The sequence below is a fragment of the Haliotis cracherodii genome, unplaced genomic scaffold (assembly GCF_022045235.1).
Source record: "Haliotis cracherodii isolate W230 unplaced genomic scaffold, xgHalCrac1.p SCAF_16, whole genome shotgun sequence".
In the NCBI taxonomy this organism is placed as follows: Eukaryota; Metazoa; Mollusca; class Gastropoda; order Lepetellida; family Haliotidae; genus Haliotis; species Haliotis cracherodii.
In genome coordinates, this window is record NW_027266271.1 from 23,017,139 (window position 1) to 23,044,761 (window position 27,623).

Consider the following 27,623-nt stretch of genomic DNA (forward strand, 5'->3'; position numbering starts at 1 on the left):
TCAGCTTCAGTTGTTTTTTATTCACATATGTAACAAGTATGTCATGCACATATATTAACAGTTTTATTTGTCATTTTCAAACATGATCAGCATGTCATATCTGAACCATATTTGTTTTACTAATACACCACTCCAAAAGCAAGGCTAACCTGTAACTAATAAATATAAATAATTAAATGTAAGGCTAGTATAAAATTACACTGCATAACAGAAGTAAGAAATATATTCTTTTCTACAATAAACTTGTGATGGGAGTTATACCCCAACTGAAAGAACTTCTAAAAAGGAATTATGTTACCAAGGCAGGTGTGATTAGGTTTGAGAAACTAAGAATGCAACTTGGAAATTAAAAAAGCCTTACATTTAGCACTGGTAATTCAGAATTAGTTTGAAAGACAGGATGGATTGAAACAATGGTAAACCTACATTCCATGTCTACTGAAGAATGTATTCAAATTTACAGGTCTTCACAAACACTGTAGTAGTAAGACACTGTTTGATTCCAGCACTTATTGTTCAGCAAGCACTAAAATATATCTCCATCTCTCAACATTGTAAATGCATGACTCCTAACCTTCCTTGACATAATTATGTGTAAGAAAAATATTAGCATCCTCATAAACATGCTTTCAAAATAATTGATATTTCATGTATAATTTTGGTGTTTACTTAAAACTTACTCCAAGGTATTGGGTAATTTGTTAAATTCTTTAATCATTTCTAGGCACAGAACATAATCTGCTTCTTTGCATCACAGGTGACAAGAGTGTCAGTGATTGCTTTATCCTTACAAACAGATGACTTGTTCAATGGTCACAGAAGTGGGACATTGTTTCAAAGGCAGGTCACTGACAGCAGGTGAGGTTAGCCTCAAACACAATATGAAGCACCCAATGTTGGTTCACAGAGAAATTGCACAAGTTTGAGTTAAGCGAGTGAGATTTATCGGAGTGGGGTGGACATTCCTGCCAGCGTGGAGTCCTCTTCCCTCTCCTGAGCATGTTGTTTCAGTTCCTGGAGTGTTCGTACAAACCGCGACCATTCATCAGACTTGGGGTTGGCAATATGCTGTAAAAGGAGTGGGCATTGTCATACTTATGTTCCTAATAAAAACCTTATAACTAACCAGTGTTTTTATAAATGTTTCTTGAAAATTAGTTCATGTACAGGTCCGATCTGTATATTAAGACCACTGGATAAGATTCTGAAAACATTCATAACTCATCTGCAGGCATAGAGACGAAGAACTATTTTTGGCTTGTCTGCATATTTGTTTTGTTTCATTGCAATCTTCACATAATAATGATATTACAGCAGATAATCAAAATCCCAAAGCCTACAAATATTACATGTTCTCTTTTGCCCTTAATATCATGATAAGAGCCAAACTGTTTTCAAAAGTAAAGAAATCCCACAAATATTCAAGGTCATTAAATATTTGTCTAGTTGTCAAGACTTAAGACTTGTTGGCAGACTGTAGCAACATATTAAGAAAGTGTATAGTAATTTCTGTTATCCCAATATTCATAAATTACTTGGACAGGATAATGAGATCTTGTAATACTGCTACATACCTCTCCAACATCGAAAATGGATATTTTGCCGAGGTCATCCCCAACCCCGATATGGTGGCCGCTCTGATGCCACTTCAGCTGGTTCAGGGCCACGTTATCAACCACAACAGATGCTGTCGGCACCTGCATCACAGCAGACAATTAGCATACATCATAATGACAAATATACATTGATGGCAAATTTACACATAATTCCTTGGAATTGAACAGGTCCAAATTGGCTCGAAATAATGAAACGCTCTTGAAATAACTTAATGTTTTGTCCAAGATTAATGCTTTTTTATAGTGATTGCAGCTGCAGCTTTTACAAAATATATTTAAAATAATAATAATAAACCTAAGCAGAGCACTTCGGTGCAGCTAATTGCTATTGTCAGTTATTTTTTTTTCACAACAATTTGACCAGTCACCCAGGCTCCCGCGCACGTGATAGCGAGAACTACATGTTGACATAGAATAGTCAACCTACAACAAATATGACTGACTCCGAGCCGACCAGTCCTTGTTTAAGCCCCTTAATGCCGAGGCCGGATACTAACAAGTACCTTTTTATTGAATGACAAGGATGGGGATCAACCCCCCGACCTGTTCTACCACTAGACCACGGAGGTGGTCCCTTTTACATGGATGTATTGATGTATTGATTCAATACTTATGTCATGGTACAAGGTACTAAGATGCAATGAATTATTGATGAATCATTACATTAACATGATTTAAGTATAAGAGTGCTGTCAGAGCACTTTCCTATCACTTAATCCAGATGTCAATACCCATATTAGCGATGACAATGACTATATTATTTATGAAAGCAGGCCAACTAAAGGAATCCCAGGAGCAATGACAGTGATTTCAAATCTACAGAAAATTGTTTTCCTTTAACACAAGTGAGGGACTTACTTCAGTCTCATTATTGAGATGCCAGAGATCAAGTCTCCCCATTCCATCTACACTGGCGAAAAGAGCAGGGTGGATGGGAGACCACTGTACGCCGTACACGTAGTCGCTGTTGTCCTCAAAGGAGTGGATGAACTTCTGGTCCTGTACACCAAGGCAAGGGAAAATTAATACTGAGTGTAAATTGTTTAATGCAGCAGTCAAGCTATATCATGTAGGCATGGGACGAGTCCAAATTTACAAACCAGTACCCAACCCCCTATTATCTGAACCTACCCACGTACCCACTGTAGGTCTCAAGATTTGGGAACAAAATGTCTGATTGAATATTGTTTTACCAGATCCCTGGCAAAAACTATTTACATAATATACACATAAGTATAAAACGATCTGATCGTGTATACACTGTTGTTGACTGAAGCTGTGTCTTTACTCAAACATAAAAGTCAGAAGGATTTAGTTTGGTTTGGTTGGTTGTTTACCGCCACACTCAGCAATATTCCAGCTATATGGCGGCGGTCTTTAAATAATCAAGTCTGGACCAGACAATGCAATGATTGACAACATGAGCATCGATCCACATGCATGCACATTCAGAAAGAACTGCAGACATTAGTGACTTGTAGTGTAACTATGGACATTTATATTTCTGTCATTAAACAGTATATCACGAGTCTAACCACGGGTCCTAGGTAGCCCTGTGGATACCCAGGTCCTACTCGGACCCACCAGACCTCAGGACCTGGGTTAATCGACCCAGCCCCAGTATCATGCTGGCCTTTAGGTAATGAGCTGTGAACCAGGCAAACCAGTGACCGAAACCATGAGTAGCAATCCCATCTCACGGGGGCTAGGTGACACAAGATTAGCCACCTAGCCTGAACAACCAATCCAACTGAGACAACGTTTACAAGCAAATGTTACTGGGGACAAATTCTACCCTGGAAAGGATTATTTAATAGTCAGTGAGTAAATACTGCTTAATGCAATCTTGCGTCTATCTGTAGCAGTATCAATGTACACATTATTTCCTTCTGATATCATGAAAAGGATTTCAGATAAAAAATCATTAGCAACATTGATGAATCTGTAACTAAACTACTGACCTTTATACTCCATAACTTGATGGTCCAATCGAAAGATGATGTGATGAAGTATGGAGAGAAGTCAATCTGTCCTGGTACTGAGTGACAGTCAATGCTAGTGACAGGGCCCTGGTGGCCTTCAAATGCCTCATTGATCCCAGCTTTTCTGTAGAAAACCAAATAAGTAAAAAGTGTTTAACTTCAACACAAGAAATGAAGTGAAAATTGAGATTTATTTCCATGTACTCTATGACCTTCTACCTTCCCAAGTATACAAGAGTCATCAGAAGATGACAAATCCCCCCCGCCCCCCCACAATAGCAAAGGCACCACTTCAGCCCATGGTTAATTCATGTACTTAGTTAGGATAAAAAATCTTTCACAGTTTTCAGTTTATGTTCCGGAAACGAAACAAATGGATAGACAGACCAGATGATGACTATATGCCCCCGGATTTTATGTCAGGGGGTAAAAATGTTTACAAACCTCTATCACTCCCAGCACACATAACACAATACATAAAATGCCTTACTCTTAATTCCTGATGCAACATCCATCAAATATGTGAGCACTGCCTTATGTAAGAGCAAACTGGAATATCATAAATGAGGCTACATGAAGCAAAGACACAAGGTGACACCAACTAAGTAGTGTCACCAAGGGAGGTAACTCCATTGTGGCAGGGGGACTAATTACTTGACAATATTGAACATTACTCACTTGTTCACAAGTGTACACAGTTGCATCAATTGTTTTTTAGTTGTTTGTGCACAAAATCAGAATATTAGGATCTACACCTCCTACTTACGTTCCATGTCTACATGCTGTGTAAACTGTGCAATCTTCGGCTCCTACAACAAAGTTGTTGACGTCACATGACAGGAAGCAGAAGGAAGTAACGGCAACAGACTTGCTCTGTTTGTGCTGTAACTCCATGCTGTCCTGTAAAAAGATTGACTCTCCGTCAAACAAAGATCACACAGACAATTGACCTTGGGTAGATTAACAAAGAAATTAATCTGCTACAGTATGATTGAAAAACATGCATTTATCAGTGATAGGTATTGCTATACAGAAATAAAAACGGAAAACCTTGAGATAAATGAGGTGAGATGAAATGTGGTTTAAGATTATTATATAGCGACATACAAGCACTTGAGTTTGTGTGTGGCTGCTTGTACTAATCCAAACTAATGCTGGTTTATTAGTGATATCCCACTGACATGGATATCCCACTCAGGCCACGGAGAGTGTACCTGGGATATGTCACAGAGATAGAACGAAAGTGAGTCCTGTGTCTATGTTTTCAAAAGTACCCTGAACAAGGGATCAAGGATCTAAGTCTCTCGTGTTCATCATTATAGCTTTGATGCTGTTGTAGGATGGAATCATTGTGAACGTTTGGCAATAATCATCCACAGGACAAATAGTCCCTCTTCTACACAGACACTTAAGGATGAGGTCATCTGATCCCATTTAATTCACATTCCAATTTGGATAAGGTGGTTTCTGGTCAACTAGGGTTGATGGAAACCAATTTTGTAAGCAGAGAAGAAGCCTTCCCAAACCTTGTATATCAATCTCCAATTCACAGAACAGCATTAGAAATTGGCACTTGTCCTACAGGTCTTGCCAAAGTGCCCAAAAGTTAAGGTATCCCAAGGACTAGTAGAAATTTGCCCTTTTAGGGTTTTGCTATGATATCATTACAAGGACTCAGTTTCTATCGCTACAGAAGCTACTCTGAGGGCTTACGGCGACTTTACCTGTGGTTGTGAGAGCATGTCGAGACTCCAGGAGCACATCTTGCCATCAGTGGACACACTGATGAGATTGTGGGCATTCTGTGTGCCTACCACATTTACACAGTACACTGGGTGCTGCAATACAATAAACTTGTTTTAGTGCACTGAATCATAGTCTTCAACAGTAAATTGCATAAACACAAACATGACCAAACATGCTTAAAATGATGCAAATAAAATCCATTACAAACTATACGATTAAATTTCAAAATATTTAACACTTATAGTCAAAAACAATAGAGGATAAATGTTTCAATTAATTATCATCACGTCTATCAGTTAGATTCGAATTTGTTTTAACAATGTTTTAGTGGAAATGCCACCAAACACACAATCGACCCAGAACTGTCTTCTTTAATCTGTACACAATATCTAGCAGTTTACAGACAAAAGGCCACACCATGTGTGACATATCACTGGGGAAACTAAATAAGTCTGGACCAGAGAAGCCAGTGACTGAACATGAGCAGAGACCCCAGCCACTCACGGCATGGTGACATTTAATTACTGATCAGTCAAGTCACTAAGCCTGACCAGCCTATAGTTGACACAAACGGTGGGATAGTTCTTCTTATGCAGTGATCCTTCAGAGAGGACAGCATCTGTACTGGAATCTTCCTGTTGACTCGGTTGTCCCACAGGTGAAGGTGAGGTGAAATGGGGTTTAACGTTGCGTCCAAGATTACTGCACTTACATGGCGATGTGCATGTACGTGTGTGTGTTTGTGTGGCTGCTTGTACTAGTCTGGACTGATGCCGATTTATAGTGCTAGCTCACTGAGATACCATGCCGCAGTTTAACATGAATACCCCACTCAGACACAGTATACTAACTCCGAGCCGACCAGTCCTTGTTTTAGCCCCTTAATGCGGAACGCCAGACAGGGTAACAACAAGCACCATCTTTTAACGTCTTTTGGTATGAAGCCGCCGGGGATCGAACCCTGGACCTTCTGCTCTCCAGGCGGACGCTCTACCACAAGACCACGGAGGCGGTCCGTCCCACAGGACAATCTGACCACGATAAGTAACCCCTACAACTAGATTCACCTACCGTGTGGGCTGCAGCAGACAGGGGCGTCCTCTGTACTGGGGTTCTCTTGTTTACTCGGTTGTCCCACAGGACAATCTGACCAGAATATGTACCCCCTACAACTAGATTCACCTACCGTGTGGGCTGCAGCAGATAGGGGCGTCCTCTGTACTGGGGTTCTCTTGTTGACTCGGTTGTCCCACAGGACAATCTGACCAGAATATGTACCCCCTACAACTAGATTCGGGTGGAATTTGGCAAAACAGCTGGACATGACTGGAGACTGAAACAGCAAATATGTAGTGTTACCATCTGATTAAAAAATGATCTTCTAGGGGATCAAATTGCTAGATAATGGCATAGACATTATATACAAGACACATAAACAATTTAAATTTAATAAGTATCAGTGATAAACAGAAAGAGAGACAGGATCCTGTTATCTACCTGGCAATGGAAGACATATTCCGGAGTGTCCTTCTTAAACTTGATGTTCCAGATGAGAGCCACGCCATCGGGGTCGTGAGGTGAATCTTCATTTGTGTTGTAGGACGCCACCAGGAGTTCCGGGTGCTGAGTGGACCAGTCCAGGCTGGTGATAGTTCGATGCTTAGACCAGCGCTCATCATAGAAGGCCCGGTTCAGCTTTAACCTCTCTCCTGCTAGAGCATCACTACAGGAAGGAAACACAGACAGGCTTACTGAATCATTCTTTCTCAAAGACCAGGGCCCTGTTCCACAGGCGATCGTAGCACTAAGATGATCATAATTTCCATATTTTAACATAGACTTACGACAGTCGTAGCGCTATGATCGCTTTGTGGAACGAGTCCCTGGCCAGCATGAACTAACTAGTCTTAGATCATCATCAGGACAAGTATAAGATTCTGACCCTCATCCACTAACATCACATGAAGCGTTTACTTACAAACATACCTTCCTTCAGCCAAGGCAACACAAGCTGTTCTCATGAAATGTCAACAAAATTGTTTAAGACTTTGCACCAAACATAGAGTGACCCATGACTCAAAACAAGTTAAGGATCACACAATTATTTCATATTACTATAGTAAATCTATATAATCTATAATCTATGCCATGACAGATTAACTATAGTAATCAGGCGACCCTTAACTTTTTTAAGTAGTACATAGCTGTCCCTTAGACATAGCAATGACTGAACCTACTCATCATTGCCTTCCCTGTCGCCACCAGAATAGTCCATGAAGATGTCAGTATCTTCAGCCATTGCTCGCTCGATGACCCTAGCTGACTTGTAGAAGAATGTCTGGAAGTCGTCACTCAGCATGATGGATTTCTTTTCCTCTTCACTCATCTCGCGCACTGTGCGACATATAAATGTCTATTACTTCATGTACAATCAGTCTACACCCCTTTCTCTTGTGTGAGTAAAGTGAGGTGAGGTGAGGTGAAATTGGGTTTAACGTCGTATCCAAGATTATTGCACTTATATAGCGACATGCCTGCATGTGCCTGTGTGTGTGTGGCTGCTTGTACTAGTCTGGACTGATGCCGATTTATAGTGCTTGCCCACTGAGAAACCATGCCGCAGTTTAACATGAATACCCCACACAGTATACTGACACCGAGCCAACCAGTCCTTGTTTTAGCCCCTTAATGCTGAGCGCCAGACAGGGTAACAACAAGTACCATCTTTTAACGTCTTTTGGTACGACGCGGCCGGGGATCGAACCACGTACCTTCCACACTCCAATGTACCACGAGACCACGGAGGCGGTTGTGTGAGTAAAGGAAAGTGTACCTTTCAAACATTTTCTCAGCCAACCCCCTCCATAGGGTCATGAATAGTCTCTCTTACAGACCCAAGAGCATATATTTAATTGTTAAAGTCAAAAGTCGTGGTTATAGAAACTTGAAAAATATTTTTTTCAAAAATCCCAAACAATCAAAAGGCATCAGTTTACCACTAGACCTATCTATGTGCCAAGTTTGCTGAAGAAATATTGTATGATTTTCAAGATCTACTCAGAAAATGAGCACTACAGCCATTTTCAGACTAAGTCAAAGTTGTTGCTACGGAAACTAAAAAAATAACTTTTTAAGAAAAGATAAAAATTGTCTAAAGGCACCAGTTTACCACTAGACCTATCAATGTACCCGGTACCAAGTTTGGTGTAAAAATATTGCATGGTTTTCTTGAGCTGCTCTTGAAAGGAGCACTACCGCCATTTTCAGTCTAAGTCGTTGCCATGGAAACTCGAAAACTAAATTTTTGACTAAAAGAAAATGTCAAAAGGCACCAGTCCACCACAAGACCTATCTATGTGCCAAATTTGGTTAGGATATCTCTCATGGTTTTTTAGTTCTGCTCTGGAACAAAATGTGCCGGACAGACGCCGTACGGCAGACAGAAAGACGGGAGGACGGATAGCACCCATTCCTATGTAGCCCTTTAACTTCATAGCGGGGAATAATCATACCTGTCTACAGACAATTGAACAACAAACCTGTCCAACAATCTAACATACCAGGTCATGTGTGTTGAGCATGGTAAGTTCCACACCATGAACCTTTTCTCTCTATCAAACTAACCTGGAATCTTCTCTTCCTTCTTCTCTCCATCTTGCAGGGTTGGTGGCACCATCTCCACATGAGGCATCCGGTGAGCTGGGGTCGAGTCCACACCCACGTCCATGGAGTCAGTGTCCGCCTCATCATCTGATTTTTCAGGGTTGTCATAAACAAGAACTAAGTGTTAATAATTCCATGAGGCTGCTCTTAGAAATGGCAGATACAACATTGGCAAAACACAAGCATTAGCCACAGTTAGTGTAGTTAGCCTTAAGGTGGTTACACAAGAATGTCACATTTAGCATGACCTTGACTTTGTTATGAACAATCAACACATGGTATGAACATGCCACACATATTGAACATTACAACACAACTTCAATAATCAATAAAATAATCATAAATTAAAACATATTTAAAGTGTTTCAACAATTCCCATTATGAAACATTTCGGAGTCTTTTTCTTGGTACATGTATTACATGTTTGTAATATATACATACATATGAGGCATACATAGGAAAGGATATACATGACTTTTTAGACATGGTTACATGCAAGGACACAGACTCAATTAAATACACAAGGATGAACTCTCAAAGAAACATCCACAATGAGTAAATCCCTGCAAACACCCGATTCATGCAAAATATCACAAAACAAGCATCATCATCAGTTTCAGTAGACTAACCAACACTTGTAAACACAATTTACTATACACTGTACTTTACACTAAAATAAGGAATTATAATGTTTTCTCATATTCATTTTAAATTTAAAATTTCAATAAACATCCACTACTTGTACCACTGTAAACACCATTTGGCTCTGAAAAGCAACAAAATATTTCAATCTTACAATTCCTCCACACTGTGCATACAGCTGCAATGATTGTGATTGTCAACAAGCTGTTTAATATACTATCAAATGTCCATTGAAGCGAATGTTACTTCTTTGCTGACCCAGAAAGTATCTAACCCCTAAGAATGTCTTGTTCTATATTTTAACTTTATGTGGTCATACAGACACAATTAATAAAAACACATCTAAATCTGAATAAAAACATGCTACAACACGGCAGGAACAAGTTTCTTCTTCAGTCGATAAACTGAAATATCAAGCAATATTTGAAATGAAGCTTGGAAGTCAGCAGGTCTTTGTCATAACCCTAAAGTTCTAATATTTAAGATTCATGGGGTCCATAGATTCAAATACTATAAGGACCCAAGACCTCCATTATTTCGACCACTGACAAGATGTTACAATTAGTTACGAACCATCCCCAAGGCAAATACATATAATACGCTCTGCCAGTGACTTTTTAAAGTATTTTCTTCACAGACACTGCAAATGTCAAAAAGCTACAAGAATACTTTATTTTTCTTATAAACACTTTCACCTAAATAATCCAGCGGTTCAATGAACATTTCATAATACAAACCAAAGCCCCGACTAACATGCAAATGTGGCAGGCCGTCTGTATCGGCTCTTCAAACTACATGTGAACCATGCACCATGGCAAAGCAGTGCATGGCTGATCTGGTGACTACTGCCCAGCAAGGAGCGTAGCTGGATGAAATCTACGTCCCGATGCACAAGATGTCCCTCAGCTAGTGGCCCATGAGGAGGAAGGTCCATGCATGACATGATTGATAGGTTCGTGTTTCAGGGTAAGGTAGACGTGTATTACACAGATTGTGAAGATTTCAGAAATACACAACACTTTGAATATGAATACTGGACAGATACAGGACATCAATAAATGTCACAAACTCTATTGAAATATACAATGCTTGTTTAATAGGCCATGCATTGGTAACATATTCTGTATAATAATAAAAATAATAATCGTCCACCTGTCATGCGCTATTCCATCTACAAGGTAGTTGCTCACAGCGCTACACAAGAGTTTATTCAGTCCATTTTTCGAATGGATGTGTTTTGAGGTTTGATTTGGAGGCTTGGAAAGAAGAGCACAGTTTAATTTCTTGTGGTAAGAAGTTCCAAAGCATTGTGTACAGTAAGAAAAGGTTCTAGAGCCTAAACATTTCTGTTTGTAAAAGTGGTAGGACAAAATTGGAGTCTGTTTGATGATCTGAGGTTTCAGGCAGGTTGATACGTCTGTGTTAAGTCCATCAAATAGGTGTATTAGGTCATTGGATTCCATACAAAATATCTAATGGATAAGTAAATCAGTGAGTGAGTGAGTGAGTGAGTATGGTTTTACGCCGCTTTTAGCAATATTCCAGCTATATCACGGCTGGGGACAGAAATGGGCTTCACACATTGTACCCATGTCGGGAATCAAACCCGGGTCTTTGGCGTGACGAGCAAACGCTTTAACCACTAGGCTACCCGACCGCCCCGATTAAGGAAATCAACAATTCCCAGTCATTGTTTCCAGCCTCTTCAGTTGGGATCAAGGTGTGTATGTTTGGATTTGTCTGTACGAAACAATGTTTCCGAAACTTAACTGGTGTGAGTATGAGCAGTGATGAGAGTATTTTCTGTCTGTACATGACCATGAACCATTGCCCATCTTGAGGAGCATCAACTACAAGCCTCCCAGCATTCTTGAACCAAAGCAAGTGTGAAATAACATGAATCTGCATATAACATGAATAATCTCCACACTTTAATAAGGCTGTTTTTGTTTAAACACAACTGAAGAAAATGCATATGTAAATCCATGAGTATTTTCATGTCTGGACTAAAAAATACCATTCCCAATTTCTCAATGCCAACATAAATGGCATAGTACTTGACGACTTTTCTTAAATCATAAAAAAATAGTTATTCATAGTTTACAGTTGAGGAGAATATATGATCATGATAATATGTTTGCAAAGCTTGCAAAAATAAATTTAAATATTCATGAAGTAAATGACAATGTGATATTCTAACTACAGGACGAGTGAGAACACCTGTGAAAGTGAAACATATCAAAAAGACTACTTCTTATGATCACCAAAACAAGTTGAAACATTCATGATACGTCCAACAGTATGCCCTGAAAGATACTGCCGGCATACATTGTAACATTCTGCACATAAATGCACCTTCCAGTCTAAATATACTTCCACACTACAATTGGGCAGGGGATGATACTTGTGCAAGAAGCCACAAAATAAACTATATACAGAAATATCAAAACCAAAAACACATAGTACCTTTCCTGTAACCCCTCATGCTCATAATGGAACCAATCGCAACACTATTACACCATGTCTCGGATTGGTCCATTATAACAAACACAGGGGGACTGCTCATGCACAGATTGTTGATTGCAGCTGACATATGGTATAAGACACTAAGGATAAGCACATCTATCATGTCTTGCTCTAGAACCTATGTGGGTATTAGAAGCCAGAGACATAGGACAGTCACAGCAAATAGAGTGTAGGGCTAGCACAGCTTGTATGTGACACAAGGTCCAACTTCCCTCTCTCAGGACAGACAACATGCATGGACAGGACAGAGCCTTTTTTCAACACTTTCCTTTCAACAAAATCTTGATTACTTACAATGACGTACAATACTTTTTGAGTACCAACTCCAATACAGTTATTGAAAGTACAGATGTTTGTACATGTTTTATTCTCCCAGGACTGAGTGTTAATACTTGGTTATCACGATAAAAGATAAATTGTTTGATAGGGATTTCTTACAAATTGATGGACGACAAAGTAGACACAATTTATGGATAACATTTTTTTTAATGTAATTTTATTGAACCACATTAGTACAGATCCTTATACCGTAGTCAACTCAATAAACCATATAGTTCCTACCATCAATTCCTCACAATATCTTGTTCATATTACATATTGTTTCAATAAATTTTCCAATTAATTTTGTTCCCAAAGTCACCACCTCAAATAGTTTTGTTCCTACATTCACAGTCTGTGCCAAATTCTTTGAGGACATTAGATCTTGGCGCTTATCATTTTCAGTGGATTTATTATTATTATGTTGACAATTCTTTCTGTGCTTAAAATTGCAAAAGTTGTTGACTGCATTCAGCTTCAAAGGCGACTATGCTTGTCGTAAGAGGCGACTCTCAGGACCGGGGGGTCAGACTCGGTGACTTGGTTGATGCATGTCATTGATTCCAATTGTGTGGATCGATGCCCATGATATTAATAACTGGATTGTCTGGTCCAGACTCGATTATTTACAAAACTGCTGTCATATAGCTGGAATATTGCTGAGTGCGGCGTTAAACAACAAACAAACCAACCAACCAACCAACCTAGCAGCATTTATTTCCTAATGAGTGAGCAACATTTGTTTGACTGCACTTTTAGCAATATTCCAGAAAGATCAAGGCAAGGGACACCAGACATGGGCTTCACACATTGTATATTTCCTCGTGAAAACTGGTTGTACCATATGTATACTTGTGCAACAGCTACATGTGATCTTTAGATGCAAACTTGCAAGTTTGTCGATACCCAAAAGGAATCATTTATCTTTAACAATGATCTTTTTGCCTTCCACTTACTGCTTGAGACAACGCTCTAGTCATCAATGATTAACCACTAAACAATCTCAATCACTAGCATTTGTCTGTTTCTTTGACAAAGAGCCTCTTTGAGCTACGACTGTCTCTATCCAAATGACTCTCAAAGAGGCTCTGGAAGGCCTAGCAATGGACTCAACAGAGAGGGAGGGAAGTTGGACTGACAGAGAACAAGAGACAAAATGGAGCCTGCTGATGTAGTCACAGGCGTGTTGTCGTGCACAACGTTTACCTTCGTCCTCCTCACTTTCATCCTCATCATCCGTGAACTCGTCATCCCACTCCATATTTGGATACACGAACTTTGGGGACCCATACCGAGGGGAGGACCCTGAACACGTATGGAGGAAATGGCTACCATCACAAAACCCAGAGCTATGTCTGTCCTTCACGTGATTGCATGAGAATAACAAATCTGAAGACGTCACTACCAAGTCTATTCTTTAACCATTTTTACTTTGTTCATATTTTACAACTGAGTTTGAAGCTTATATATTTCTTCTAGTTTTACAAAAAATATTGTTTGCATGTACTATTGACAAGATATTACCATATAGTAACATTTACAAATAAAGTATTTTCTGCCATTTTGTACTCTGAAGTAATTTCTTTCGGATTACTGATATTGAAAAAAAATACTATGATCTTTCAAGTTCTTACATATGGCAGTTTGCTTACAAATATGGAAAAAAAACATGCAAAGTTCCGTCAAACTATGCATACATTTACAATAATACTGACACACAAAAACTTTAAATAAGAAATACACTTTCACAGAAACAACTGAAGTGTACAGGTCCACATTAGCATCTGGTTACTCAACTCAAACATACCCAGTTTAGGGCTGCATGTGCTTGAATCTGAATCTAGAAAAGGAAAGTAGCAAAAGAGTTTGAAATCAATGTGACTGGGTCCTGTGGAGGTCTAGGTTATTTTGGTGCTGTGACTAGTCAACTGTCTACTGGCGTGTTCTGCATGTACTGTTAGGAAGGTTAAGGGGGGAAGCTGCACCAGGGTAAAGTAAGGACCAAAACATTACGTTCTGGAACAAATTAGGAACAAAATTTATTGTCGCCAAGAATGAGTAATACGAGATTGAACCAAATTTATCATGTGTTTTCCTTGTTTCTAATAAAATAAAAAAAGTGAGAAATTTCTCATTACAATATAAAGGCACCAAATACTTAAAAGAATAAACTGAAAAAAAGGAAAGAAAAAATCTACACAATATCAAATTAATAAAACAAATCTGGAACAAAATGAAGAATGATCAGTAAAAGTTTATTTCAAAACATTAACAGTGACTTGGTGTCAGAAAGCATCAGTAAGAAGGTGGGCTAGGTAAATCTATCAGAATGAGGCATGATACGTAATGATGTCACACCTAGAGCTGTACTGCAAATAGAAACTGGGCAAAGATATTCTGGGAAAACAGGACGCTTGTGATCATTTTCATCTGATGAGGAAAGTCTGTCCATCACTACATATTAACCCTCCCCATCATGATCTGGGTCAGTGCACATGAGGATGTTCAGGGCTATGAACTGTACACAGTGTGACATACATCACTATATATTAACCCTCCCCATCATGATCCGGGTCAGTGCACATGAGGACGTTCAGGGCTATAAACTGTACACAGAGTGTGACATACATCAGAAAGAACTGAAAAGTCAACAACAGCTCGTATTGACACATAATATTCAAACATAAAATCAAAGCAAGGAAAAGAAGTACCCAATCTAAGGACTAAGTAAATTCAGAAGAAGGGGGAAACATATATCGGTAATGTTTCCAGAGAATTGTCGGAACCTTGTTGGTGATGTCATCAATGTTGGCTGGGGTTATCTCCCATTTCAAGAGATGTTCATGACAATGGAGGACGTAGTACCTCTGTGTGGAAGGTGCATTTATTTTTGCAGAAATGTTACAGTAACATACCAACCCTTAGAACTGCTAATTTAAAACAAACATGCAAATTTAGAATTTTTTAGACCAAAAAAACTACATAAAAACTTTCACCAAGATTCATAAGAAGCATCTTCCCCAAAATGAAAATCACTTACCGTAATAGTCCCACGGCCCACGTGCTAGCATTTGCAAATGAACATTGTCAAATATTAGCAGATCTCAGATCAACCAAATGGTTTCAAATCTGGTGTTATATTTTTTCCGGCATTTTTTAACCTCCCCATAAAAAAATCACTGTTAAAGGTCAGTCCTGTAAAACCTTAATGATTTCATGAGATGAAGTTTGCGTTGAGCAACTCAAGATTTAAAATTAAAAAGATCTTCACTGGCAAATGAAGATGGCAAAAATATGAAAATATCAACTGCTACTCACAGCAGCAAAATTATGAAAGTAAACTAGCACAAGTAATGTGAATCAGAAATCGCGGCAAAATGTGAAAATACATCTGACCAAAACTTGCGATTTTGCGACTTCAAATCCATGAACCCGTGCAAAGGGGATGTATTCAAAAACTCATATATTCATAAGGTCATTTATCAAATAACTCATATTACTTTTCCCATTTGGTTCTAAATCAACATTTTCTTAACAATATTGACAGTGAGTTGGTACTTAATTATTATTTTGACATATTCAGTAAAAATTGACATCTGTGAACTAATACACCAGACGTGTTTACAAAAAAAGTTCTTTGCTATCAACATAATCCATTTTGAAAATAAACGTGAATTCAAAACTTATACCTGTCTGTATAAAATACTTCTTATTACAAACCATTTTAAAACATCACAGTTATTCCAGTAGGTTTGAGCACAGTTTTGATCAGATAGACAAGTGAGCAACACAACAGACACAGGAAGTATGTCACACCATGTGACCTGTTTGCCCTACAACATGGCCGACATCAGGGAGGGTAGGGGAGACAGCAGCACACACTAGGCAGCAATACAATTTCTACAATGGAGTCCTTATGGGGAAGAATGCCATAAAGAATAATAACCCACAGTTTCATAAAGTAGTAGCAGAAAAACTGACTTTGGTACTGTACTTTCCGAATAATGTCCAACTTCATACAAGTTCTTCATAAATACCTACTTTCAGATTCCTCTGCCTCTGTATCATGGTGTGATCAGTCCAGTTAATCTACACCCTCTAACAGTTCGTGAATTCAGCTCTATGATAAAAATTGTACATCTACCAAATTAAGAACCACTATCTCAGACAAAAGTACTAAAGCCATGGTCGTCTTCATACAACACTTTTCCCCCGGTCAGCAACAAGTCCCCGCGTTCCATTACACTACATGGGATCCAATCTGTGGTCAAACCAGTTGATATCCAGTGAACATAGACACAACAAACACTCATGCTTGTGCCTGATGTACCAATACGTATCGATGTCAGATTTCAGATTTGGACATTGATCCTTACACCATCTAACTTCAGCCCAATTCCTTGGAAATAACATCCCTTCACCAAAACATGCTTCATTCATCTTCCAGGAACAGGACCACAATCGTCAGTTTTCTGTCCAATAAACTCCTAACAAATCCAATCCACTGTGACACTGCATAACATAACATAGACAGAGAACAGTTTATGAGTACACCAACCAGTAAGACTAAAGTAGACACAATTTGTGGACAACTTCTTTAATACTGTAAAAAGCAACGTTTCGGTATAGATTCTTATACCGTTGTCAAGCAAGACTTAAAGAAGTTATCCATAAATGTGTCAACTTTGTCATCCGTCAACATCTAAGTAATGCCTATGAAACAATTCAGCAAGGGTAAAGTCCAATGGTTACTCATCATGCTCGAGGAAGTTCATCCCCGGCATCTCCAGGGCTCTCGTTTCAGTAGATCTCAACTAACCCCTAGATCCATTCCGATGGCGCTTGTGATTTCAAATTACCTGCACTTGATTTCCTTTAGACAATTTGATTTGCTACGCTTCTCTCACATACCAATCAGGCTGCAAGTTAGAAACCATCCTCAATGTTGGCGATATCAACAATATGGTGGCCAGTACCATTTATTACGACAGAGTTTGAGAAAAATTCAACATTGAAAAACAGACTGCCATGCAAATGAAAGGCCCAAAATTCGTTTGGAAGGAAAAGATGCCTTCATGTCCATTAAAATTGTATGTGACTTCGGTTTCTAGACAATACAAGTTTCCTCCCTTACCCATTTCCTTTTTCCTTATCTCGATGTTTGATTGGTTGGGGTAAATGTTAATGAAAATCAAGGGCATGTAATTTGAGATTGTGGGAACCACGGAAATGGATCCAGGGGTTGGTGTAGGTTTACCGTGGGCCCTGGAGATACGGAGGATGGTGCAAGTTCCCAGGTGTGCAGTGGTGGGCGTGACAACTATAGGGTAGACACAACCAGATTGGATGTCCTAATCCAGGAAAACCCAAACTACACAAACTGATGGTTGGGAGAAGAACAAGATCTGAGATCAATGAAGTGTTGTTTGGACACTACCATGTTGTCTGCATAGACTAATTGCTGCCTACTGGGTTCTGCTGTCTACAACATCCATATGTGTACTCGTAATGATCGTAACACATCGTAATGATGCTTTCAAATATTGTTCAAGCATGTATTTTCTTAAAGACCCATCACACTGAGTTTCAGTACCTATGCATGAATTCCCACAATGAGTCAGTCAGTGAATTCAGGGTTAACACTGCTTTAACAGTATTCCAGTTATACCACAGCATGTCACCTTAAAGTGGGAGGAAAGTCTGAAGTGATGAAGGTCTCAGACTTTTACCACTTTCATGAAACCCATGGGCATGGTGCTGTCAAACCTAGAAACAATAGGGGCAAACCAGGATTCAAACCCACAATCATAGGGTGCTGGCGTGCCCAAGGAATGCAACTCTGCACAACGAATTGCGGCACCTTGGACAACTGGGCCACCTGTGACCCCATTCCCACAATCATATTATAACTTATGCACGTCTTCTTCAAACCATAATTTCAAATCTGAGTTGTTGTGAAGGCCTTAATATTTCTGATCATCTACAAAACACAAAACACTAGTTACTGTATTCAGACATTCTCCAATGAAAGATCAATGTATCTATAGGACATGCATGTATCTATCTTCCACCAGTGATAATGTTGTTGCCAAGGTAACAAATACCATGTCCACATACTGACATACAAAAACCAGGAGAATGTACATCATGATATCTCACAAGATATCTTGTTATGGATTAGTGTCAGTGTTTTAATGTAGTTAGTAAGTGTTATTCTGAAACCAAGATGAGTGTTTATGCATAAAATGAAGAGGATCAATTCAATGTTGAATCAGCATGCAGTCTGAGCACAAAATCATCCAACAGAGGAAAGTGCATCCACTCAGAAAATAATCTTGCATCATGACAAAGCAATTTCAATGAAAGCCAATACAAAATATATGAAAGCACACAGGACAACAACCTTATTTCCTGGAAACCCTACAGGGTTTTAGCTTGTCATTTTAAGAAACGTCAGAATGCATACAATAAGAGTTGATCAACTTGCCATCTCAAATATAGTGAAATAAACAAAAACAGTTAAGAATTTCAAACTGCCTCTTGATCAATCAGTTTTCTAATGTATGCTATCATCTATAATATATATCGGGTAAAGGCATAATTGTTATGAGTGATTATCATGAGTTTAACACTCATGAAAACACATGGTCGTTAGTATGGATATACATTGGTACATAAGAAACATTTACCAACAACCATCTTGTGAAATTTAGTAATTATATATCATGAATGAAACCAGTTCTAGACAGAAATATGGAAACTACTTCTGAGAATGATTAGCCTAGAAATGACTAACCCACTTATTCCAGTATTAACATGGCTATACTCCCTGGCTCTACTTCATATATATTCCATATGCAAGACATACTTTAGTAGGAAATACACCAACCCTAATAACCCAAAAAAACATTAAATTTAAAACATGCGCCAACTTCATTTCATCAAACTCAAACTCCAAAGTACTCAAAATCAATACCAATATTCATTGAGGTCTAGTTGATATATTTGATAGAAAAACCCACTCTATAATAAACTATATAATTTCTGATGATTATTCAAATACTTAAATGCTTTCTGACTGATAAATGAAATTTTAAATTTGTAAATTTTAATTCAAAACATTAAAGTCCAGAAATGACAACCATAAGTCAAAAGATTGAGTAAACTGTTGAAATGGCAAATTGTCGATTACAAAATCCATGTAAACAGAAAGAAAGATACTGGCACATGACAGATACAGCCGCTATGCAGTGATGATAGTCTACAATGACAACTAGCGCCCTCTGTGGGGACTCTAGCGAACTACTCACTGGCAGGACCTCGACCGCCTTTCAATCCTGACGTCAAATAAACAGGCGAGTATCAATTTCCAATCATCATAATTATAGTTATGATATAATATATTTGTTTATTGTTTAACGTCACACTCAGCAATATTCCAGCCATATCGCAGTGGTATCTCAATAATTGATTCTGGATCAAACACACCAGTGACTTACATCATGAGCATCAGTCTACACAATTGGGACACCATGACATGAATTAACCAAGTCATTGATCCTGACCACATGCTCCATTTAGTCGCCTCTTATGACAAGCATAACTTGCTGAGGACCTACATTCTAACCCAGAAATCCCCATGAAATAATGGTCATATTCCATATGATGTTTTCCTGAAGGAAATACATGTCAAAACTGATGCTAATGCTGCATAGGTCATATTACTCAGGGTAATATCACACCCTTAGTAATATAAAATCAAAGAAAATAATGGGGTAAATAAAACTGGTTATTCAATAAACATGATGATATATACAATTCAGTCAGAATCCACATTCTGTGTTTAAATAGCACATAAGGGGTGTGTACTGAACAAAATTTTAATTCTTTTCTGAAAGACATAACGTCAAGATAGCCCTTTGCACATCAGACCAATAGCAGTCCAAACAACCACAGACTACGGAACTGAAAATTAGAATAATTCCTTGTACCATTACAATGGCACAATCAAATACATGTCAGAATTTCTGAAACTGCACATGTGCACACCAAGGATAACACAAAAGACCTTGCATAAATTAACTTTGTGTCTTATTCAGGTTATTTCAGCCATTTCAATATCCCATCCCCGTTGTCTGATACAATCTGAAAAAACATCAGCTGAAATCAAGCAGAAGGTTCCATGCATGAATATCCAGAGGACTCCAAAACAGCTTTTGGAATCCCCCTGATCTTCTTACCCCTGCATCGGTGGGATTATTGTGCAAAATTAAATATGCAGTGGTTAAAACCATAATGATCTAACAAAAGTTCATACTTACAAATATCATCTTACTAATTGAAATTTTTCAGTTACTTTATATCAAGATATCATCCTAAGTATTGGCATCTTTGAAAGCAGGGATAATTCTAGGGTGGGGGCTTGTGCTTTTAGCCCCTGAATTTGAAAAAAGGCCCACATTTTCAAATACAACAGGGCATTTTAACATTGTACTGTATGGGCATGCCTCTGGACTATTTAACATTTTCACAAAAAGGGCTCATGTCAGAAAATTCCTTGTGTGAACCCTGTGAAAGCCTACATGCATCTCTGTTCCAGGGCAGGTTTCACACTGCTGTGTACACTGTAGCACTATGAGTCATTCATGTCTGCTAAATCACCAATAGCTGTGCACTTGGAGTGAGTGTTATACATGTAAGTATCAACTGAAATACCAACAGTTCCACACTTAATATTAACTTAATAAATAACCCAAACAGTGAAATATAGTGCATAAATACATCTTATCACAGCATAAACATCAGTGAATAAACAATAGCAAGTCCCCTTGTGACTACTGACAGCAAATCCTAACAAGAACCGTTCCTAGAAGATCTGTGATCTGAAAATATCCATGTATATAGTACCGCACAACTACTTTGTGACGTAAGTAGTGGACTTAGGAACGTAGCTCTTACTTCACGTTAAACAGTCACACACTTCTCTCAAATCTTAATGCAGCAGCTAAAGGTACCGGTTACTCCACTGTACCTGCAATAAACGTCTGACAAGAGAACTAGGTACAGGTATTAACAGGACATCGGCCATTGGCATACTGACCATCCTTATCCAGTGGTTCTGACGCCACGGTCTGCACCTCCTTGCTGTACGTCACATTTTCCTTAGGCGGGATGTTCGTCTCCGACACTTTACACATTGATAAATTCACCTTTCTCTTGGAACTGAAAATTAGGTTATGTCTAATAAACAAGATCCTAATACTCTTCATTTCTAGAAACTAAAAATCTAGGATAAATAGTTTACCAAAAAGAATGGGTGCAATGAACTTAATTGTTGAATTCTTCACATCAGTAAATAATTACAGTGGCCTGAATATAAGGTATACATGCATAAACACACTTAGACCAGACAAACCAGAATGAAGTACTAATTCAGCAATATTAGTTTGTTTGTTTGTTGTTTAACGCCGCACTCAGCAATATTCCAGCTATATGAAGACGGTCTGTAAATAATCGAGTCTGATCCAGACAATCCAGTGATTGATATCATGAGCATCGATCCAGGCAATTGGGATCGATGACATGCATCAACCAAGTCAGCGAGCCTGACCACCCGATCCCGTTAGTTGCCTTTTACGACAAGCATAGTCGTCTTTTACGACAAGCATAGGTTGCTGAAGACCTATACTACCCCGGAATCTTCACGGGTCCAGCAATATTAGGGTATAATGGGACAATCTGCTGGCTCTTGACTCAAGCATATATCCAGTTAGGCCAACCCTGTCCATGAGTTACCATTTGGTGTCTTAGAAAACCATGACATTAGATCCGTAACAATGCTTATGCTGTGCAAACAGAAAACCTGAATTTAGTTTACTTTTGCCCTAATTTATCGAACTAAAATCTGTTTACACAATAACTAGGGCTGGCTAAAAAGATTAATGATCGGAATTATCGTTCATAGGAAGAAATATTAAAGATTATCATTATGAAATTGTTGTCATCGATAATAACTTACATAAACTATTGTAATGAAAGAAAGTTCACATTTACTGAAACAGACTTGTTATTGTCAATCATGTCAACTGTCAAAGACGGTAAGCAACTGTTATATTTCAAATGTCCATATAGTAATCCATGCATAAATGTGTCACTGCTCACGAGTGGTATGAAATGTGTTGATTTCTTTCGGTACTTTCTAACATATTTGCTTAAAGTTACGTTTCCAATATTTATTGATAAATGATCGATATTTAGTAAGCAATTATTGATCCGTATTATCTATATTGATAGCCAGCCCTAACAATAACTGCTTCTAAGTCTCAAGCAACATCTCCCAGTCTTACCTTGATGGAGCAACTGTTTGAGTTATCTCCCCCTGTTTGCTAGGCTGGGCACCAGGGGGCACCCCTTTATCAGCAGTAGTATCTGGAGAGATAATTTCAGCTGTAATGAAAGAAAATCAAAGCACCCTTCACCATCTTGACTTACCCAAACACCGATCACTTACAATAGCAAACAAACATACTGAACAAGGTATCAAAACAACACTACATCACTACAGCATAGGCCTATACTGTATTCACCGAAATAAGTGCCCTGGGTACTTAGAAAATAATTGACTAAGTGGAGGTCCTTACCAAAAACACACATGAGTTAAAATTGTTTTGAGCGATTTAGCAGTTATGAACGAAGTTACTTCTAACATCGATCTAACTAAATATCCCCAATTGACAAGAAAACAGGAACTTACAGGTTACTTACAGATTGGCCTAACAGGTGGTCAGAGGGGGCTTACTGGATCTGGGTACTTAACAGGGGAAATACAGTATATATATATATATGTATATACCCCAGAAAATATTGCTACTGCAATAAAGTAGATTAGAAAATAGCTAAGACCTTGTCTGCTCTTGGGATTGAAAATGTGGCAGCTTTAGAAATTGGCACTAGTCCTGTAGTCCTTGCCAAACTGGCCAACAGCTAAGGTATCATAAGGACTGTATCATATGGACTAGTAGAAATGTGCCATTTTCAAAAGTTTTGCTATATGTTATCATTGTAAGGACTAGTGGTGTAAAAGTTAGTTTCTACCCCTGTGTGGTACTATGTCTAAAAATATATGTAACATGCACTGATTATACAAACACATTTGTCAAACAAAGTAATTTAATATCATGAATATTCTACCATGACTGACTCTTGGAAATACTGTAATCTGAAGTTTCACATTTCAACATGTTCATTCACAATGTATCACAAGCAATCTTGACTACTATACTATCACAACTACTTTACCCTAACAAATATCATAACAAAATAATTAACCTTGTGGACCAGATTCCAGATCCTTACATTAACTTGTGAAAGAGGTACCCAAAGTGTTTAAACAAGGATTGTTAAATTTAGATGTATGCTTCAGATGTCTTCACATAATATTCATACTTAATTCAAGTATATTATTTAATAATAACGTGTTTGGAGCTGCAAAGCAACTACCCATGTATATTGTAAAGTCATTTCCAAATTATTTTGTTTTGACAAGTCATCAACATTTCTGTTCAAAGGGAGATAAGTGTACCTGCAGGCGGGATGCCCAGATCTCGGAGCATCTTGTCAGTTTCTGTCCTGAGATCTGTTGGGGGCTTGGCCTTAGTATCTTCACTCTGAAAATACAGACACTGGTGTCACTTCTGGTCACAGCTCTAAACAGAAAACTGGTTGCCTTCACAACATTAAATGACAGCTTAAAGCGTACTCTCCATGATACTTTTGCAATTTACTCCAGGCTTAACTTGTTTAATATGTTCTACTTTCAAAGATTATTCTTATATACTGTATTTAGTGTCCAAAATTTGCTTATTACCATCACTGTTCATCTATATCAATCATCAGGGCTCAAAACCCAAGTTGTCCTGCAGGGCAAGTAGATATCATTTTGTACTCTTCTTGCAATAATTTCACTTGGCCTTTTACATTTGATAAAATTTTATGTTCTCAGTAAAAATTACCATATTCTGTAAGTAACCTTTGAGTTGAAAATACTTAAGACAGCCAGTACAACATAATTCAGTCACTGTCATCTACGTTCATCTCTGCCCCTTTGCTGAACTAAGGCCTCTTGCACCATTCGTTTTCTTTTTTTCAGTCATACTGTTTTTGAAAAAGATAACTTTTTTTCAGTCTGTTTGATGTCATGTCAAATCATGTTTTTTCTCGCCAACCCCAGCATCCAAACAATTAAAAACTTATATATAAGCCATTTGCCTCACTAAATCATTCACTTTCGTGTTGACATTTGAGTCGCAAGTAACGAGTCGATTACAACAAAAATAATGACTTCCCTTGTGTCAAGGTTTGCAGAGCGAACACAGTTTCTTTATTTTGTCAACAGAGGAATTGCCAAGTATTCTGTTTATTTATGATATGAGCGACATGTATTTCATTTTCATTACTGTTAGTGAGAACATAGTTCAAAATTATCCTGTACAGTTTCATAAAAACGATTAGAGATGAATTAATACAACTGAAATATGTACTCTCCCGGGAGGACAACTCGGTTCACTTCTTTCTTACCCTGCACATGCTACCACTTGTCAAAACAAGCAGACGGGTGGATTTTTCGAGCCCTGATCATACTTATGTTTTTGACATGGCCAATTTCAATTCAGCATTAAAATAGGAATATATATTTTCTACAGTAAACATGGTAAAATTTATGATTAATCTAAAGAATTCATGTATCTTCAAGGTATGGTTGCATGAAATAGGGAACAAACTCACATTTCAAATTCCATCTACCAAGACACATATTCCAAAAATAAGTAATAATTCAAAACTTACTTATCTAAAAATCACTCTTATGCATGATAAAGGCATCTAACTATTTGATCAGAATTAGAAATAAACCAAAGCCTCTTGGGCCATGGCTAGTAACATCACAGATGGACAATACCTGACTACTAAATTTAATTAACAAAAGCTGGACAGCCGGATCATGGAAAATTAAATTTTTGTTCAATTAATATTTTCCAAGCTAATTGTTTACAGTTATGTAATGTGGATCATGTGATTTCTCATGTTCATGCCACACCATTCCTAGTGAGTATTCCAACACAGGGAACTAGATGTACGCGGTTCCACTCAACAGAAACACAAATCTAAGGCTAAAACATTCTCCTTACGTCTAACATTATCTTGCTCATGTGGCTGAATCTCTTATGCTAATTTCTTAAAGTGTGGACCTATTTCAGAATAACAGTTATCATGGCTTTGTCCTTAATCTGTGTTAAAGAGTTTTTACACTACAGCCATCTGGTTTTCTAAAAGAATCTCAAGGACCTTTGGGGAATCTCATTTCTTAAGAAATTTAATTCTTGACATGTGGAAGAAATTGAATTCATGATTTATTCCATGAAACATGGAAAACAAGAAACTAAAAAGATCAGAAATGAAATGATGGTTGGTAAAACATTAATCTGAATCACTATTTATACATGTCAGGGATCAAATTCCAGAAGTGAGCAGATTATACATGTAGCATTGTCTTAATGTGGAAGTCTCTATATCAATGATTTTACTAAAGGGTAAATTGTAAAGTAACACAACTGCACTTTTCATGTCTACATCTTTAGTCATTATAATTTATGGTAAAGCTCTTGAGATATTCATGGAATATGGTACTTTTAAATCTTTGTGGGCTTATCAAAGTTTTTATCATAATATCACTAGAGAACAGTAGAAATAAATGAAGAAAAACTGAGCTAATAAAAGGTTCAAATTCATTTATCTGACCACCACCATATCTGCATGAACAAACTGGAAGATTTAAGGAGCGTGGATGGGGAAAGCAGGAAAATAACAAACAACATTCCATATAGCCATTTTCTCCTTCTTCCAATGGGTATTCTTCATTGTATAAAGAAACAATTATCATGTCTGGCGTAGCCACCAATGGTGAGGATGTACTTTTATAAAAGAAATCACAAATCCAGAAATGAAGAGCAACAAAGATCTCCCTCCAATAGTTTTAATTATGTATATATATTAGAACATTTTTATCATGTTCATGATTTTATCAACTCTTGACAGGACATTCTTCTCTCATGATATCATTTCCAAATTTGGAAGCGAGTAAGTCAATCAGTCTCCATGAAAAAGAACTGATCAGAAAAACTGAACAGGGACCTATTTCGACTTTTTGTCATGTTGATCCTAGTGGTATTTTTTTAGACAAATCACTGATGGTGTGCAACATTTTCATGATTTTATCAAGTTTTGATAGGTCACTCTTTTATATCATTAACAAATTTAGATAAAACAATTTGGACTGACAATGTCCAAGTCCTATAAAATGAGTAAATCTGAAACCCTGAATCCCCAGAGGGTATCTTCATCAATACATCTTCATGGTCTACGTGAACATGTTGAATCTGGAATGTTGTATATACCCCTGATTTGTGGCATTACTAGCAATAAGGAACCACTCGGCTACTGACTAAAACTTAAAAAGCACTGGTAGCAAGCAAACCGCATTAGTAACCTGTTGCCGCTGTATAGAATCATCTTTAGATAGAGACGTGCTTTTCTGAAAATAAGCACAACACACAACATGAAAAAATAAATTATGAGCATCACACTGTAGCATAACAACCACTGACAGTGACATCTACGAATAATGTCCAGTATATTCTCGTGATCGATTTATGTGCATAATTTATGATTTCTAATGCCCTCGTTGTCTGGATGTGCATCGGGTAGTACCCTTTGCAAACGGCAAGAAAAAAGGACACATTAAGTAGTTTACAATATGAAAGCGAAAACATCGCAATAAATGTACAAATGTTCCTTAAATCACTTAAATTGATCGTTGTTAAATAGTATGCATGACTCATTATGATAAAAGATGGATGCCCGAGAATGACACTTCACTCAGAGATATTCCTACCGGTTGACTTTTCTTAATGCGTTCCTTCTCAATTCTCTCCTTCCTCATCTGCTCGAGACGAGCCTTCTTTCTCTCTAATTCTGCCTTTCTGTCAGCCATGATGGCAGTGTTTCTGCAAAATCAACCTCTTAATAGGATATCCTGCTCAACTTTCGTCCTCCATCAAATTATTTTCTGCGGAAC

The 27,623-nt window shown here is 38.0% G+C and overlaps 1 protein-coding gene across 1 annotated transcript; it reads right to left on the reverse strand.

Moving 5' to 3' along the window:
- On the reverse strand, positions 1-27,623 carry LOC139463946 (cytoplasmic dynein 1 intermediate chain 2-like). The gene is made up of 19 exons (XM_071245411.1): positions 27,441-27,623; positions 27,036-27,080; positions 24,075-24,159; positions 22,840-22,939; positions 21,594-21,715; positions 19,804-19,830; positions 15,534-15,557; positions 14,301-14,333; positions 13,700-13,798; positions 8,969-9,124; positions 7,582-7,738; positions 6,842-7,067; positions 6,531-6,677; positions 5,323-5,436; positions 4,365-4,498; positions 3,578-3,722; positions 2,475-2,615; positions 1,575-1,697; positions 1-1,068 (listed from the first exon to the last, which is right to left on the reverse strand). Exons 1-19 carry the CDS (start codon positions 27,537-27,539, stop codon positions 943-945), a joined length of 2,103 nt encoding a protein of 700 aa, XP_071101512.1. The 5' UTR covers positions 27,540-27,623; the 3' UTR covers positions 1-942.

Bases quoted from the DNA above. Each gene is read 5' to 3' on its own strand.
- LOC139463946 (XM_071245411.1), bottom strand. From the start codon at position 27,539: ATGGCTGACAGAAAGGCAGAATTAGAGAGAAAGAAGGCTCGTCTCGAG. The intron at 19,831-21,593 runs GTCAGTATGCCA...ATTTGACGTCAG, and splicing joins AGAACCACTGGATAAGGATG to GATTGAAAGGCGGTCGAGGT. The intron at 1,069-1,574 runs GTATGTAGCAGT...CTCCTTTTACAG, and splicing joins CCATTTTCGATGTTGGAGAG to CATATTGCCAACCCCAAGTC.